Source organism: Polyodon spathula, chromosome 3 (assembly GCF_017654505.1).
Source record: "Polyodon spathula isolate WHYD16114869_AA chromosome 3, ASM1765450v1, whole genome shotgun sequence".
Classification (NCBI taxonomy): Eukaryota; Metazoa; Chordata; class Actinopteri; order Acipenseriformes; family Polyodontidae; genus Polyodon; species Polyodon spathula.
Genome location: NC_054536.1, coordinates 18,775,667 through 18,795,230, shown reverse-complemented (window position 1 = coordinate 18,795,230; position 19,564 = coordinate 18,775,667). Strand labels below are relative to the sequence as shown.

Sequence of the window (19,564 nt, the reverse complement as noted above, 5' to 3'; positions counted from 1 at the left end):
ATTAGAACATAAAAGCATAATGGGTGTCCGATCCTAGTAGCTGATTGATCTAAAAACTTTGTCACGTATCTTCTACCCTCGGCCCTAAGTCTCTTTCCGCTTAGCTTCCAACTCTGCCCTCTGCTACAGGTTTCTGTGCAGTGCTTTTAAGCCATGCTGGGATTAGTCTGGTTGCTATTCGTTGGCCTCTTTCAAGGGCCACAATGTCCATTTGTTACTGTGGTGACCAGAATTCCACGTGTGGTCTCACCATTGCATTATATGACCTCCTTATAATCTCCTTGGATTTGTCCTCTACATTTTTTACTATATACCCCAAGCATTCCATTTTGCGTTTTTATTTGCTTCCCTCTAACTTGCTCACAATTATATATTATATATATATATATATATATATACACACACACACACACACACACACACACTGAGTGTACAAAACATTAGGAACGCCTTCCTAATATTGAGTTGCACCCCCTTTTGCCCTCAGAACAGCCTCAGTTCGTCGGGGCATGGACTCTACAAGGTGTCAAAAGCTTTCTGCAGTGATGTTGGCCCATGTTGACTGCAATGCTTCCCACAGTTGTGTCAAGTTGGCTGGTAGTGGATCTCTACTCCGAGTAGCTCGTTCCATCTCATCCCACAGATCCTCAGTCGGATTGCGGTAAGCTGAATTCACTGTCGTGTTCATGGAACCATTCCTGGACAATCCTAGCCTTGAGGCATGGGGCATTATCCTGCTGAGAAAATCCATTAGCAGATGGATACACTGCTGCCATGAAGGGATGCACCTGATTGGCAATGATGTTCAGATATCCTGTGGCATTCAAACGTTGCTCCACTTTTATCCAGGGGCCCAATGTGTGCTATGAACACATACCCCACATTATCACACCACCACCACCAGCCTGCAATGTTGACACGCGGCATGATGGTTGCATGTACTCGTGGTTTTCTCCATACCCTAGTCCTCCCATCAGCGTGAAACAGCAGACTGTCAGTTGACTAACTGTAGCCTGTCTGTTGCTCTGCACAATTCGTGTCAGCCTCCTTTGGCCTCTTTCATCAATGAGCCGTTTTCAACCACTGATCTGCCGTTGGCTGGATGTTCTTTGGGTGTTGGACCATCCTTGATACTCACGGGAAACTGTTGAGCATGAGAAACCCAGCAGCGTTGCAGTTCTTGACACACTCAAACCGGCGCACCTGGCACCTACTACCATACCCTGTTCAAAGGCACTTAAAGCTTTTGTCTTGCCCATTTACCCTCTGAATGGCACACATACACAATCCGTGTCTCAATTGTGTCGAGGCTTAAAAATCCTTCTTTAACCTGATTGAAGTGGATTTAACAGGTTACATCAATAAGGGATCATAGCTTTCACCTGGATTCACCTCGTCAGTCTATTTCATGGAAAGAGCAAGTGTTCCTAATGTTTTGTACACTCAGTGTATATATATATATATATATATATATATATATATATATATATATATATATATATATATATATATATATATATACACACACACACACATATACAGTGCCTATAGGAAGTCTACACCCCCTTTCAGAATGTTCACCATTTGTTGCCTTATAGCCTGGAATTAAAATGCATTAAAAATTGTTATTTTTTTTCATATTATCTACACATCCTGCCCCACAACTTCCAATTGAAAAAAAATATTCTAGAAATTTGTAGAAAATGAATTAAAAATAAAAACTGAAATAGCTTGGTTGGATAAATGTCCACCCCATTGTAATAGCAATCCTAAATTAGCTCAGGTGTAACCAATCACCTTCAAAATGACACACCAAGTTAAGTGGCCTTCACCTGTGTTAAATTGTAGTGATTCACATGATTTCAAGATAAATTCATCAGTTTCTGTAAGTTCCCTCTGCTGGGTAGCGCATTTCAATGCAAAACCTCAACCATGATCACCAAGGCACTTTAAAAAGAACTCCGGGACAAAGTTATTGAAAGGCACAGATCAGGGGATGGATATAAAAAAAATATCAAAGGCCTTGAATATCCCTTGGACCACGGTCAAGACGATTATTAAGAAGTAGGCGATGTATGGCACCACCAAGATCCTGCCTCCAAACTGAATGACCGAGCAAGAAGAAGACTGATGAGAGAGGCTGTCAAGAGGCCAAAGGCAACTTTGCAAGAGCTACAGGCTTTTATGGCAAAGACTGGTCAAAGTGTGCATGTGACAACAATATCTCAAGCACTCCACAAATCTGGCCTGTATGGTAGGGTGGCAAGAAAGCCCACCTTGAATCCCGTTGAAGTATGCAAAGAAACACTCAGGAGATTCTGTAGCCATGTGTCAATAAACTTAAATTGAAATTTTTGGCATAAATGCAAACATTGTGTTTGGCGCAAGCCCAACACAGCGCATCACCCAAAGAACACCATCCCTTCTGTGAAGCATAGTGGTGGCAGTATCATGTTAAGGGGATGTTTCTCATCGGCAGGGACTGAGGCACTTGTCAGGATAGAAGGGAAAATGAATGGAGCAAAGTACAGGGAAGTCCTTGAGGAAAACCTGCTGCCCTCTGCATGACAGCTGAAACTGGGATGGAAGTTCTCCTTTCAGCATGACAACGACCCAAAGCACACAGCCAAAGCTACGCTGGAGTGACTAAAGAACAAAAAGGTAAATGTCCTTGAGTGGCCCAGTCAGAGCACCGACCTAAATCCAGTCGAAAATTTGTGGCATGGCTTGAAGATTGCTGTCCATCAATGCTCCCTAAGGAACTTGAGAGCTTGAACAGTTTTGTAAAGAAGAATTGTCAAATATTGCCAAATCTAGGTGTGCAAAGTTGGTAGAGACCTATCCCAACAGACTCCCAGCTGTAATTGCTGCCAAAGGTGCTTCCACCAAATATTAACTCAGGGGGATGGAGACGTATCCAATGATGATCTTTCAGTTTTGTGTTTTTAATATATAGTTTTTTTCTCAATAATAACTTTTTTCCCCTTAACAGTGTGGAGTATGGTGTGTAGATAAGTGGAAAAAAATCCTCATTTAAATGCATGAAACTCTGAGGCACTGACACAACAAAATGTGAAAAAAAGTTCAAGGGGGTGTAGACTTTCTATAGGCACTGTATATGTATATTCTGTAAAGTGGGATATTGATTTCAGACATCATTCATGCAGTTTTTTTTGCATGATATATTTTTGGACAGTTATTTATAAATTGTTAGATGAGCAAATACAAACCATGTTCATTTTTTCAACTGAATACTTTTCAAGCAGCGTTTGTTCCAATATTCCAGTATTTGTCCCAGCACTAAAATGCACAGTAAAACTGCTAGAACACAAACTAATTTGGATAATGTTTGGATAATCGAATTGTTTGCATAATTGAATTAGACCTGTACAATTGTTTTAAATGGCTTTCCTAATCAAGAACCCCCCTAAAAAGATACAGTACAACCCCTTTACCTGTAAATGTGTAACATACAGCACTGCACTGTTCTGTAAATACCACAGGTGTTCTATGACACCAGGGCAAAAGAGCACAGCACACAATAGGACAGGTTAACAATGGTGTATTTGGATAATCAAGGTTGTACTGTAGAGACAGAAAAAAGAAGAGAGTGCCTCTCCTAATTGACTTTGAGCCACCTGATGTTGTACATGCTGCTCTGCTGACCCTCAGTAGCCTGCAGCAAGCCTCCCTTTTATTGAAAGGACTTGTTACAAGTCCCCTTGCTGTAAAAGTTAATGTAACAGCCACGCCGTGCCCTTGTTCATTTCTATAATTTTTATTTTATGAAAGTCAGGGGGCTTTAGAAACTTATTACTATTCATTTAGTAGGATACATTAAATATTGATTCAGCTGGGGCTTTTCAATTTAAACCTCTCCGATTATATAAAATATTAGACCCCCCCCCCTTGGCCTTTTCTTGTTCTTTCGCCTCATTTTAATGTGCAGCAAGCAAGATGGGTTGTTGACGAGATGGTCCTGCAGGTTTATCTGGAAAGTTCCTGGGGAGTCTGCATACGCACACACGTCTGTTCAGTGTCAGAATTAAAGGAACTTAAATTCAAATGACATGTTTGAAAAGTCTTTGTTTTATTTTTGTTATTTAAATGTAGGTTTCCTTTAGTATCTAAATTCAGCACTAATGACTGTTTTAATAGTTATGGATGATGTTGAAAACATACTAAGCAATGGAAAAGGCTGAACAAAAATAAAGTTCAAAAGATAGTCAAAAAGTACCTCACCTGGTGTCTCACCTGGTGCGTGTCCTGGCGCAGGTTTGCGTCCTTGCTGTGTGAAGTAGGCCGGTGTTTGCTGGATACTACATAGGCAGTGCCACATTTGCACTGGTGCTCCTGTGGGTTACGGTGGCAAAACCAGCAGGGACTGTTTTCCTCATTGCACTACAGTGAACCCTACTGGCTAGGCAGCTCAAAGCCGTATAAATGTGCACAGTATGTTATGGTAACCTTAATATCTCCAGGAAGCTAACACTTCCATTCACAGATATAGCAATTTTACATTTATTTACCTGTATGTATTGTTCTATTATTTAGATCGGTTGCTCAAAACAACGTGGAGCTGCAGTTTGTTAGAAAAATTCTAATGTATAAAATACATAAATTACTTTGCTCAGCTGATGCTAAACAATATTAGGAAATAATGGGTCATATTGCTTAAAACGCAAACATTTACTAATACAGGTAGTTATTTAAGAGCAGAGATGAGTTGTTTAATTTTGGCACAGGGTAAATAAAATACATATAGCAACACCATCAAAAATGTATTTTAATACTAAGACGTATGTTATGGGATTTATATCTGCAGTTCATTGACATTGCACAGGTCAGCTTACAATGCAGTATTAGTGATTATTACACATGAGGAGTTTGTACAAAAAAAAAGATTTCTTCATTTACCTGAAAAAGCTGGAATACTGTAAATGACGAGAATAATTAGGCTCTCCCACTGCAGTCGCTTGGCTCTGCTGTTGAGACATTCAAACTTGTATTCAGTGTCATTGACAGTTTTTCTTTCAAAACCATTATAAAAATACAGTGTAATCACAGATCGTCCCCTGACATTGCTTGATTTAGAAGCATGTTTGCAATAGAACATTTTGGATGTTTGCAGTAGAAAAATCGGTCGTGATGGTGATTTGATAGCAGTGCAGAAGTGGGTGGAATGTTCAAGTGTGAGAAAGGGTGAGAAAGCTGAGGAGTACCGAGACTTGTGTTGTGCAAGACTTTGAATAAAAATGTGTTCATATGTGTTGTGACCATCATTTTACATTTGTTGACATTAAGTATCCTAATATACCCACCGATTTTTATTAAAATGTTGTTTTGTGTGTGATGTTAAAATTGCACTAATAGTTGTGGCAATACCCTAGATTTTCCATAAAGTTACATCGTCACAATAGTTTTCTACCATTCTTTATTCTAACTAGGTTGGGAGTGCCTATCGTCACTCCCAATTTACCACTGTGTTTTTATAGTTATGGATGGGTTTTAACGCTCTAATGATGAAGAGGGAGAGACGGGAGAAAGGGAAGAATGCAGTACAACCCCAGCGATTTCTCCCAAAACAACCCCCCTTAAAACAGACAAGGGGTAGACGGGAACCCCAAGTACCCCCCCCCCCCCCCCCCCCCCCCCCCCCCCCCCCCCCCCAGAAGGTATTATTTGAGGTGACATATCTCTTAAGATCCTGTCCTGTTTCCCCAGTCAGCACTTAATTGGCAAGTCGCTTGATTTAACAGCCAGGGAGCCTGTACTGGAGAAATAGCCAGTGTAAATCATGGGCTGCCACCAGAAAATAGATATAATCTCAACATTAACTACATTAACAGTAGCAGGAGCTGAATTAAGAAAGCTATAAAGCATAGGCAGAAGGTTGTAAATTGTGAGCCCCCCTCCCTTCTGAAGGAACCTTCCCCATTCATTGCACTGTGGATTCACTGACTGCTCTGCATACAGGAAAGGAGAGAGGATTTCTATGCTGTCTGTTAATAATTTCTGTCTACTTTACTGGGGCACTGGCAGGCCAGGGCTAATCACTTTTAGTGCTTTAATATTGATTTAAACAGGATGTGGAACTAGTGATAATTGCTCTGCTATTGTAATAGTGTACTTTTTTTTTTTTTTTTTAAATAATGCCAAGAGATATGAGTTATTTGTGTACATGCTGCTTTTTGCGTGCATGTTTATATTTGCAGGCATGTATGCATTCAGATATGTATGAACCTTCGGAGTTGTGTGCATGTTTGCATTTTGAAATTTGAATAGTATAAGGCAAGTGTGTGATACATATATATATATATATATATTATATATATATATATATATATATATATATATATATATATATATATATATGACACACACACACACACACACACACACACAGTACTGTGCAAAAGTTTTTAGGCAGGTGTGAAAAAATGCTGTAAAGTAAGAATGCTTTCAAAAATAGATATGTTAATAGTTTATATTTATCAATTAACAAAATGCAAAGTGAGTGAACAGAAGAAAAATCTACATCAAATCAATATTTGGTGTGACCACCCTTTGCCTTCAAAACAGCATCAATTCTTCTAGGTACACTTGCACACAGTTTTTGAAGGAACTCGGCAGGTAGGTTGGCCCAAACATCTTGGAGAACTAACCACAGTTCTTCTGTGGATTTAGGCAGCCTCAGTTGCTTCTCTCTCTTCATGTAATCCCAGACAGACTCGATGATGTTGAGATCAGGGCTCTGTGGGGGCCATACCATCACTTCCAGGACTCCTTGTTCTTCTTTACGCTGAAGATAATTCTTAATGACTTTCGCTCTATGTTTGGGGTCGTTGTCATGCTGCAGAATAAATTTGGGGCCAATCAGATGCCTCCCTGATGGTATTGCATGATGGATAAGTATCTGCCTGTACTTCTCAGCATTGAGGAGACCATTAATTCTGACCAAATCCCCAACTCCATTTGCAGAAATGCAGCCCCAAACTTGCAAGGAACCTCCATCATGCTTCACTGGTGCCTGCAGACACTCATTCGTGTACCGCTGTCCAGCCCTTCGGCGAACAAACTGCCTTCTGCTACAGCCAAATATTTCAAATTTTGACTCATCAGTCCAGAGCACCTGCTGCCATTTTTCTGCACCCCAGTTCCTGTGTTTTCATGCATAGTTGAGTCGCTTGGCCTTGTTTCCACGTCGGAGGTATGGCTTTTTGGCCGCAAGTCTTCCATGAAGGCCACTTCTGACCAGACTTCTCCGGACAGTAGATGGGTGTACCAGGGTCCCACTGTTTTCTGCCAATTCTGAGCTGATGGCATTGCTGGACATCTTCCAATTGCGAAGGGAAGTAAGCATGATGTGTCTTTCATCTGCTGCAGTAAGTTTCCTTGGCCGACCACTGCGTCTACGGTCCTCAACGTTGCCCGTTTCTTTGTGCTTCTTCAAAAGAGCTTGGACAGCACATCTGGAAACCCCTGTCTGCCTTGAAATTTCTGCCTGGGAGAGACCTTGCTGATGCAGTATAACTACCTTGTGTCTTGTTGCTGTGCTCAGTCTTGCCATGGTGTATGACTTTTGACAGTAAACTGTCTTCAGCAACCTCACCTTGTTAGCTGAGTTTGGCTGTTCCTCACCCAGTTTTATTCCTCCTACACAGCTGTTTCTGTTTCAGTTAATGATTGTGTTTCAACCTACATATTGAATTGATGATCATTAGCACCTGTTTGGTATAATTGTTTAATCATACACCTGACTATATGCCTACAAAATCCCTGACTTTGTGCAAGTGTACCTAGAAGAATTGATGCTGTTTTGAAGGCAAAGGGTGGTCACACCAAATATTGATTTGATTTAGATTTTTCTTCTGTTCACTCACTTTGCATTTAGTTAATTGATAAATATAATCTATTAACATGTCTATTTTTGAAAGCATTCTTACTTTACAGCATTTTTTCACACCTGCCTAAAACTTTTGCACAGTACTGTGTGTGTGTGTGTGTGTGTGTGTGTGTGTGTGTGTGTATATATATATATATATATATATATATATATATATATATATATATATATATATATATATATATATATATATATATATATATATATATATAGATTCATGGAATATATGTTTCTGCATATATCTGCTTGGTCAACTACTGTTTAGCAGTATGTTTTTACACGTGCAATATGTATAGATTTCTGTATACAAACTGCATGTATTATGTAGTCCATGTGCTTGTTAGTGGGTGCATTTGTATATTCTGTGTGTGTGTGCGCACCCACATGGTCCCTGTGTAAGGATCAGGCAAGAAGAACACCAATTTTCATTATGACAAAGCTGTAAAGTTATGTCAAGGAGAATTTTCCGCTATCATATCAATAGAAGCATACCTAGCCTATTTTCTTTATTTTCCTTTTGTGGCAACAGCAGCTCACTCTTTAACATCGATTGCAGAAGCCACTGATCAAGAGTGGGCCCCATGAAAAGAGATCAGCGCTCTGCCATTCAGCTTCAAGGCAAGCTAGTGACAGTGGCCACCCCTGCACTGCCGGCGCACTGCCAGATCGATCCCTCTGATACAGTACAGCAGCTACGCAGAGGGCTATAGGAGAGCGCAGTGTGGGTTCAGTGCCTGTCAGTGTTGACCTAAAGTTGTGACCATTCAATTATTAGTATTTGCAGTATTGGAGATCATTGTTTTTTTTATATATTTCATTTTCAGATTGTATATATGTATATACACATTCCTGTGCAAAAGTCTTAGACATGTTGCATTTTTCTACCATGATGCATGAGCATCAACCATTTACTCAAAGCCTCCAGTAGAGTTTTATACTATTATAACAACCTTGACTTGTATAAAGAAGGAAAAACATTGAGTAAAGTAGCATCACTCGATTTTCAAGGTGTGGTATCTGAAGCGTATTTCAGGAATAGAAGGAAGACAAGCGTTGAATTGACAACAGAACTGGCAGAAGGTAGAAGCGTCATTGTCCATCCACCAACAGTCCAAAACACCTTTGGCCTTTGTTCCATAGTCCAATTTCTGTGGTGTTGTGCATCTTTTAGCCTTTTAGTCTTGTGCCCCTTAATTAAGATGTATTCCTACTGCAACAACCTGATTTCAAGAGTGACCTTCGTACTGTTGATTTGATGGACAGCGACACCTGTGGCTTCTGCCAGTTCTGTTGTCAATTCAATGCTTGTCTTCTTTCTAATCCTTAAGGATATTATCTTCAAGTATTGCTCATCCTTGTTAGACAGCTTTCTGGGTCTTCCAGTCCTGGGTTTGTCATTTACAGATACTGTTTCTCTATACTTTTTGATTATGCTTTGGACTCCACGCCTTGAAAATCAAGTGATGCGAGCTGTTTCACAATGTTTTTCCTTCTTTATGCAAGTCAAGGTTGTTGTAATAGTAGAAAACACTAGTGGAGGCTTTGAGTAAATTGTTCACGCTCATAATGTGTAGCATCAGAGTGGGTCATAATATCATTCTGTGTATGAAATCAATAGAATTGAAATATACCAAGGTGGGGGTCTTAAACAATTCTATGTCTACTCGGTTTCTGCTCACAAACTCCCCCACTGACAAAGAATGCTTTTAGAAAGAGTCAACTAACTTTTGGACAAGTGTTTTATCTTTTCCTAACATTGAATGAATCATTTAGGCGCCAGCAGTATCTTGCAGAAGGCAAGCCAGACAGTTTTAAGTATGCTTTGACACCTCGGACAGAGAGCACTACTCCTCATAAATACAGCCGACAGGGGGCGAAGCCATGGACCAATTGAGAACAATGGGCTGTCTCTGAACAAGAACAACCAATGAGAAACACTTTCCTTTCTGCAATATTAGATTAGTTGTGCACCCTTTTTTATTCTCAAATAAACTATTGTTTTATAGTTCTGACACATTGTGTGACTGCCGGTTATTGTCTAAGGGAATCCGAGTACTACATGATCCCGGACTTAACTATGGTTTGTCTCAGTTATTACATTTGGATGTTCTTAAACAAGATTTCTAGAGACTAATGTATATTTAAATAAATTGTATACCTAATTCAGTACAAGTGCATCAGAGTAGAAAAAATACAAATTGTCTAAGACTTTTGCACAGTAGTGTATATATAAGTGCTCCCCCTTTATAATGTTGTAGTTGGGCGACATAAGTTATGAGACCATGCTATTTGTGTTCCGACGTCTAACAAGAGTTAACTAGCTTGCAGAATGACATTGTGGGGCAAACCCAACTTGCACAACAGGATTGGAGACATAATGAATGTATTGGGTTACATTATTTATTTATTTATTTTTAAATTTGAATGCACACATGCAGTATATTATAAGCAAATTTGAAATATATTGTAAGATTGTTGAGCAAAATACAATTTTTGAATAAAACGATTGCTTGATCGTAATCAAGCCAGTCAATACCATCCTTTTAAGTTTACCAGCCTCCCAGCCCTGCACTGACTGAGAAATGTCAATCAACATTTTAAAGCTGTACCAAGTACCCCGAAAAGGCAAGGCCGAGCGCCCAAACAAAGCAAGCGAAAACTCTGTGATGCATTCTCACATCAGCTGTTCTTATTCTCTAATAGACGTTGTTTAAAATCTCTGAGCTGACTGAAATATTCAAGCAGAATCCCAATCAGAGCAGCCTCAGTTGATCTGCAAGTTTAATGTCTTGTAATTCAACAATATTAGTTAAGTACGATGCAAGCCTTTCTAAACTACTTTAATGAACTCTGTTTTCTCAGCTTTCCAGCATGTCTTAATGAACGCTAAAAGCACAAATCCAAATCCACAGTAAAGGGGGGAGCGGGGAGTTAATTTACAGCCTGGTTTTAATGCATATACCCACCTAAATACAACATGTCATCTAATGTTGTCCTGAGGGCACTATATTCATTACTGCCTTCTAAACAAATAGTCCATAAATAGGCTATAAATGTGTGTTTTCTTATAAAAAGTGCTCCCTGTTGTATCGACCATATTTACAAAGCGATATTTGCTGAAGGTGTTTATGTATGTCTAAAATTGATTCCTGGGCCAATAAAGGAAACGCCACTGACAATACTAATTGTAGTGCCAACAACTAAAAGATATTGCACTCCTAAATGTGCTTAAGTGCTGTTTTTACAGGTCTTTCATAATTTAATATAGCTAGTCAATACAGACGATTAATACTTTATATTTTTTTCTGAAAATCTAAATAAAGCTAATAAGTTTTCTTTAGTGTTGACGGTAAGTGATTTCTTTTTCTTAACCCTAAGGCTATTCACATCTTGTCAAATAATTTCTCAAAAATTGTTCACCAACAGTACAAAGATCCATTTTGTCATTCGGGAGACTGATACTGACTTGAATTAGAGAAGATGGCCTTTAGTAAAAGCACACCTTAACACAGACACACAATAATTGATATCCCAAAAGGCGACCATATTCCTTCCTAAACAGTGGGTTTCCTTAATACAATCCCTCATAAAAACTAACTGTATGTATGATCTTAAACCCCAGTTCTTATTGTATCTTTTAGAACCGCCCTTTGACAAATAATTTGTTTTCGTGTTTTGTGTGAATTGACGTACGATTGGGTTTATTTGCAGGCACAGGTGAGCTATCCAAAATAACTTAATTTGGACGAGAATTCACTCTAAGCCAACCTGGTCTTGATCCAAATGGAAGCAATCTCGTTCTGAAGCAATGAAAGACACTTGTTATTAGCTCAGTTTGCCAAAAGATGTGCAAACAAATGGTGTTCAAAAATTAATAGACCAACGGTACAGCTGTATCTTGTATTGCTACATTTTGTAAATATATTTATGAATTTCTTTTATAATCCACAAACTTTACTGATTTATGTCGACTTACTAAAGTTCAATTAGTTCTGTTGAATGGCAAAAAAGAGGGATTAAAAATATGATTTGCCAAAGATATCCCGTTTTTAAGGATAGTTGTTGTTTTTTCTAGAGTTGTTTTTTGTTTGGATGCTTAAAAAAGAAGCTGCACAAGTGCAAGGAGAACCGTAGTTGTATGTGTGGTACAGCTATATTTTGTTTTACTATATTTTTGTAAATAAGCTAAGTTTTATTTTCTGCATTTTTTCTTCTTTGTATTGATATAATTAAGGTTAAGGATGAGAAATTTGTTAAAATTTTGTGTGTGTGAGTTAAGTGTACTGTACCTACTGTTTGTGCCCATTTGCTTCAATCATCAGAAATTTGGGCACAAACTTTCTCATTTCTGATGTACGACTGCAGATCTTGAACACTTCTGTCTGCCCACAGAGAAGCTAGAGACTGCACTTCCTCAGCGTCCCAAGGCTGTACTTTTCTCCCCTCGCACTTGCTGCACGACATGTTGTTTGTCTTTGTGGAGTGTACTGACAGACGCAGCATAATAACGAAAATCCTTAACCCTGGCTCGGCTTGGCTCGCCTCCAGATTCAGGTGTCTTGTGATGCCGGAGTTTCACGGTTTGGTTCTTGCTCGGCTCGACAAATACCCAGTGGAGAACTGGGTATTTGTGTAACTGGGTATTTGTGTACTCTAATTTGTGTATTAGAGTACCGAGCCCTCAGGGGTCAGATATGCCAGTGGAGAAGGGGTGTAAGAGTTATGGAATATGAATGCGTCCCATTAATGATAATTGTATAACTCACAGGTTGTGCTCTTCTATTCATTAGGCAAGTCTCAAACGTTCAGTTTTGAAAGAAACACATGTTTCAGTAAACTTGCATTTTACTATTTTTTTACTTGGAAATATTGTTGGTCTGTTAGTTTTGCAGTTGTGATTGTGTTCGTTGCTCCCTTGTCCTTTCTTTGTGGTGTATAACATCAAACGTGCCATATGTGAAGTGGTTTTGCACTGGTGTTACAAGAGGAAGGCACTGACACACACAGAGAGGTCTCACTGCAGACATAGTGTTTATATGGAGCAGAGGGAGTCCACTGTATTGAGTGATGTTCATGTGGGGTCAAACAAATCATCGCTGTGTGGGAAAACGCCTGCTGGCATAATAATAATGAATTAAAGGGTGACAGTGTTTATATCATTTAAATAGAACCCACCTCGATCCAGCAGGAATCCTTACAGTGATGCAGCCTGTGGCTTCAACACATGCACAGTCATGCAGCTTTAATCTAAACACCTTTGAAAAGGGATTTCCCATTGCCCAGATGAAACTGCTGGCACATTCCCTCGTAAGACACGGCGGGCATCCCCCAAGTCTCGTAGTAATAATAATATTTATCTAATTTTCCGGCTGTTGGAGATATGGTATGCTGTCAGTGTAACAGATATAATTGCAATTCAGATAACTAGCTGGAATTGTTCTCGGGGGTGCCAACAGGGGGGTGGAATTTGTCGTTTTATTGAAGCTATTCAGCTTCTCCCTTTTAATCTTTTTTCTCCCTTCATTAAATTTAAATTACTGTGAGAATGTGATTCATATTTAATAGAGTCTCTGGGCAGCAGGTAATGGGATGACTTCTCTGCAGAAGTAGCATGGAAGGCATTTCAGACACATTTCTAGCTATTCACCCTTTAATACTCTAGTGGTTAGAGCTGAAGGGCAAAGAGGAGGCAGTGTGGTCAAGTGGTTAGATCTTAGTGACTGGGAGGGAGGCAGGCAGCGTAGTCTAGTGTTGAAAACTTCTAAAGTAGTAAGATCTCCTATAGTGTTGAATGATAATTTACTGTTCTTGAATAAAAGTTATCATGATTATCTTAAGTCACGTTGTAATTCCCTTTATTGCAAATGGTTATTTTTCTCTCACAGTTTTATTGCCTGATTTCCGCGCAGTACCTCTATTGGAGAGACTGGGTTAAAAGCCAATTGCCCAGTTAAGTTGAATCTCTTTGTGCAGACATCCAGGACAAATTAGAAAGGCGCTCATTTTATTTTATTTTTTTTATTAAATGTGAGTTAACGTTTAATACGACAAAGAATCATGACTTTGATCAGTAACATGGCGATAACCTTTTTATTGTCCCAACCCAATGTACAGTATTGGAAATACTGATGGAAACACCTTAATAAATGTAATAAAGTGTTGGGTGCACCAAGTATGCAATGGCATAGGAAGAAGAGACGTTTTCGCTGCATTCTATCTTTCATCTTGTTTTGTTGAAATTGACTTTCCTTCAATATTTATGAAAGTTTTCTACAGTAATTTTGCAGTTTTCCCTCACTTTTTCATGCATTTGCAATTTATTTTATTTATTTATTTATTTTTTAATATGGCTTACCTGTACTTTACCATGCTTTCACAATCCTTTACTGTGCTTTACCATGCTTTGCTACAGTATGCTTTTACTGTGGGGCGCTTTTATAAGGGAAATGTCACATACATTATTTCTGCAGGTTAGTCTTTTATTAATTGTTTGTTTCTAAAGAGTGTCAGTTCTTACACCTCAATAAAAAAATATAATGGTAATACCACAGACACTCATACACACACAGACACTCCTGTACATGCATACACACAACACAGACTTGCACAAATAGACACTAGTATACACACACACAACACACAAATAGACACTTGTATACACACACAACACACTCGCACAAATACACTCCTGTACATGCATACACACAACACACTCGCACAAATAGACACTCCTATACATGAATATATACAACACAAGACTCTCACAAATAAACACTTGTATACACACACAAAACACACTCAAACAAATACACTCGTATACACAGAGACAACACAGACTTGCACAAATAGACACTCGTATACACACACATACAACACACTCTCAAAAATAGACACTAGTATACACACACACACAACACACTCGCACAAATAGACACTAGTATACACACACACAAAACACACTCGCACAAATAGACACTAGTATACACACACACACAACACACTCGCACAAATAGACACTTCTATACATGCATACACTCAACACAGACTCTCACAAATAGACACTCGTATACACACACAGTCTCACACAAATATCCGATCATACACACTCACAATCACACTTACACACACCACCCCCAACTTAACTCCCACTCAGCCTCTGAAGATTATGGCGATAAATTCTATTGCATCGTCCACGCTGAAGGAGAGATAATTTGCTGTAGTATTTCAAATGGAATTAGAAACGGATTTGAAGCAACAGTTCATTGCTCCCATTACAGGAGTGCCATGTGAAAGAACAGGAGACCACCACCACCTTAATACATCTCCCAACATCTCGGAGACCAGTGGTGTTTCTCTCTCAAAGGACATAATCCATATGTGCTAATGTCATTTGCCAAAGAAAAACTTGACAATGTAATACAACATTGTTTTCAATTCTGTCAGTTTCCCCTCCATCATCCTTTAGCGGTGCCCATGAAGCTATCTGTAAAAGGAGGGAGAGAATAAAAACAACCTGTGCGAGACTGGAGGGGAGAGCAAGGGGCTCTGTTAGTACATTACCTGCCGGCCCGTCACTTAGGCTACATTCCTAACACTATTTACTCCACATCGCTATTGATTTTATTACAGAAAGGATAAACACATACAGTAAAATTACCCAACCACAAATAAACCACTCGGACCTTTAATTTATGGGAATGGATTATAATCTTAAATTATTTCTTATATGTTTAAAAATGTGCGTGAACTAGCTAGTAAAGTAATATGATGTACTGTAAGGTTGGCTGGTGTTGTTCTTGATTGTTGGGTAAATGTTCTCACCGTTATCTTAAATCATGAAGACTCAGTGCTAGGTTCACAAAGCTTTTTTGTTTTTCTCCAGATCGGCTCTAGCCAAAAATAATCAGCTCAAACTTTTAATTCAGGAGCTTGTGTTAAAGCTGTCAGTTGTTTCCAATTGGTTTTCAAAATGTGCGCAAATGACGATTTAAAATGAATATAGAAGCACTTTGTGAGGTGCCTGAGTTCACTCTGAACAAAACTGGGAAAGCGGTTAACCCGGGTCCTTCTTGACACCAGTCCCCCTTGTCACACATCCGTAGCCAATGGCAGTGCACCCGACAAAGATCTAATAGGAATTGCATATCTAGCAGTGATTGTTATTTTGGGATTGACAGTCATGTGGAATAGTCTCTTCTTTGGAAAAGGTTCATTGTAAATGGCAATGTTTTTTGTACATGTGTTTGGACAGAGTAATCCTTTCTTGCTTTTTTGTCCAGTTTACCAGTTCCATACCCTCGCCACTTCCACTGGAAACAAGTGTCTCCTACACTCTGTCATAAGTCTCCACTTAATTTCCAACTGTGTCCTCAGGCCCTGGTTTCTGTGTTGTGCTTAAAGCATTGATTAGAGTTAAAAGACTTCAGTTAAGCCCCCCCCCCCAAAAAAAATAAATAAACAAAACTCTTCTTTGTCATAGGCTAAAAGATTAAGTTCAATCAACTTAAAACTTTACAAGCTTGCTAACTATCTCTTAATGAGGTCATTGATGTAGGTAAGAAACAACAGAGGCTCAAGCACAAATCCCTGTTGCAGCCTATGGAGTGCATGGCCCCAGACAGAGGTGTGTCCTCTTACAAGCTATGTTTTTAACCTCTTATGTACACTTGCATGTATTTCCTTGGTTAAAACAAATTTTCTTATCTATATTCACCGTTTTTTAACATGTGTGCTGTTTGTTCTGTAAGAGTACCACAGAGGGTTTAACCCCACTGGAGAAGCCTCTGGAGTTCCTGGAGTAGTTTTCAGTAGATGTGTGTTTTCTCCCTGGCCAGGTCGTTGCTGCAGAGTCGGATACGGCACTCTTCGCCAGATTACAGACAGCGTCCCCCGCAGCAGCCCCAGCAGCAGCGCTGGATCGGGGGGGCCCTCTACAAAGTCTCTGCAAACAAGCTCTTGAAGACCTCCTCCACATCTGGCTTCAACGCCAAGCTGAGCCCCAGGGCAGGTACAGTACTTCCATTATTTAGCAGGGTAAATTTACACTCCCAGCTTTTGTTATGGTTATAATCTGCGTTAACCATGGGTTTCCTTTGTTTAATGTTTTACCATACATTTGCCTGTGCTTTTACTATGTTTTCACTGTGTTTTACTATTCCCCGCTGGGGATGAAATCAGTTATTTCGTTTAGTATGATTCTGTCAGTTCCTACATTGTCTTATCCAGTAAAATCATGTAGTAGGTGGATGGAAGATTTTACTACAAAAGATTGTAATCAAGGCTTCTGTTTTTTGGTTTTTATTAATTACATTTTTCGGTGCTTATTTTTAGCTATTTTTGAGTTTTATATAAATCTTCTTTTTCTTTTTTTCAGGGTTTTTGCTTTTTATACACTATATGAAATGATTGTTTTCGGTTACTTTCCAAAATGCTTGGGCTTTTTTTTTTTCTGTCACAGTATGTATAGTAACCCGACAGTACTTCTTTCCTTTGCTGTCTTCCGCAACAAAATCCTTATGGTCACGGGCACATCCTTCTGGGGTTTTTGTGTGTCTCAACCTTTTTTTTTTTTTTTTTTTTTAAACATTTTTCAAGATTTACAGTTCTGTTTTAAATTCTCCCTCTAACTATAATATAGCTTTAAGTCCTGCAAACAAGCCTTCTAATTGTAATCTCATTTTAAATCTTGCAAGAGGAGTCTCCAATAGACTTGTAGAATTTGCTGCCTCTCAGTAGTTGGGGTGGCTTTGAAGTATTCAGAAAGAATCAATGATAGAAACAAGTCAGTAATAACATTGCCCAACTGCACTGGGAAAGGTAGTTTATTTTTTTAAATGAGAAAGGGGTGAAGTCAACGTGAAGTGAGTGACCATTTCCAGTTTTTCCGGTGTTTTATTGGCTGTACACCGATTTTCATTTTTTTTGTATCAGATGTTTTATAGGTTTTTATCAGTTAAAACTGAAAATCAGAAGCCCTAATTATAATTTAGTAGCAATCATTGCATACTGCAGCAGTGCACAGAGAATCCACTCTCTGTAGACCTATCGCCGATAGCTTCTGGGCATCCTCTATGAGCCTTAAGTGCATCCAGAGTGTATTGCTCTCATTATTAATATTCACACTCAATTGCTCTATATTCTTCAGAATGTAAAAAACGGCACTTTGTGTCTGGTTCCACAGTGCTGCCTCGAGCGAGTGCTGTTCCTAATTGTATGTGAACGTGCCTTGCAGTAATAAGACACTGCCCTGAGGGCTTCATGTCCAGGTCCCCCAAAGCCTTCTTTAATATGTTTCACTTGTTCTGTTTTATTACTTCCCCGGGTCGGGGTCAGGATAATGCGAAACCTTATTACTGCCTGCTCTCTGCAAAGCAATCTCTGATCGCTTCCTCCGCCCGTTCTCTCAGAAGATGATTGTGTTTTCTAAAGGAGGGTGGAATAAAAAAAAAAACATAACTTGCTACAGCCTAACATCTTACATACGCCATGGGACTAATATCAAGTGCTCACGTCCTGCGCTCAGTGTGCACATAGCAGAGCAAAAGCTGTTTGACTGCCAGCAGCCTTCATACTGTTACTGTTTATGTGCAGTGTTTTTTTGTATTATATATAGAAACTCAAGTCCTTTGAGTCCCTGAAATGTTTAAATTGCCAGGGATGATAGACTGTAGCTTTATTTATTATGATTTTGTGTGCAATGGAATGATGTCAGAAAGCTGGAACCTTTCTAATACATGTTATTGTTTCAACTACAGTACTTTGTATTAGGGGTGTTTACAGTGTAAATGTTCAAATGATATCCAGACATTACAAGGGTAGAAATGAGACTCCCACTGCACAGCAGTTCGATCCATTCTTTAATAAGACACACCTAATCAATCACATATGAAAACCTGGAATGGTTGAAACTGCGATGAAATAGTCTTATTTCACATTTTGTTTAAACTTTATCAAACATATGCTTGTGAAACATAAATATTGTCCTTAGTGTTTACACAGTTTTACCTGTACAGTGCACAGTATTTATTTAATATGGGTTCATTGTCTACTGCATGTACACATGACGTCTTGTACACATTAATGTTGCAGTCATCTGTTTAGTGCTTCTTGTTATGGGCTGCCGACATTGTGGATTACCAACCAAATATGTCAAAGTTTAAACGTTTAGGAAATTAACAGAATCATACATCCTTGCTTTAGATCCAATACTTTTCATAAGTGTTAGCATAATATCAATAGATAATATCAGGCAATTGCTTCTCTAATGACAGTCTCACTAAAGATCCCATTAATCTGGTGCTTTTGTCTGTCCCCCATAGCACCAACCCATTGATTACAGTTTTAAAAGTAGTGTCTCCCTGTCCTCGGTGCTAACCACCCATCCAGTCACACAAGTGGTGCTGGTATCTATGGCTGTGTATAACGTGTATTCATAATCTTTTTTTTTTTCTTTTTTTTTTTTTTTTTTTTCTTTTAATTCAAATGAAATTAACCTTGAAAACCCACATAAACCACAGGGTCCCCTCGGGCCCCAGTCACAAACCAAACACACAGTTACAAATTATCTCAGACAGTTCCATTCTGCAGACAAGATAAAAGTTCACGTTAAACACTAGCTGGAAGCATCCGTTTAACAGCAGGAAGCTTGTTAGCAGAGAA

The 19,564-nt window shown here is 39.0% G+C and overlaps 1 protein-coding gene across 1 annotated transcript in view; it reads left to right on the top strand.

Annotated features, from left to right (window-relative positions):
- LOC121307950 (zinc finger CCCH domain-containing protein 3-like) overlaps positions 1–19,564 on the top strand; it is a 135,741-nt gene that overhangs the window by 74,493 nt on the left and 41,684 nt on the right. Inside the window, exon 5 of the mRNA XM_041240243.1 lies at positions 16,741–16,913. Within this exon, the coding sequence (XP_041096177.1) occupies positions 16,741–16,913 (173 nt within the window). The remainder of the gene's footprint in view (positions 1–16,740; positions 16,914–19,564) is intronic.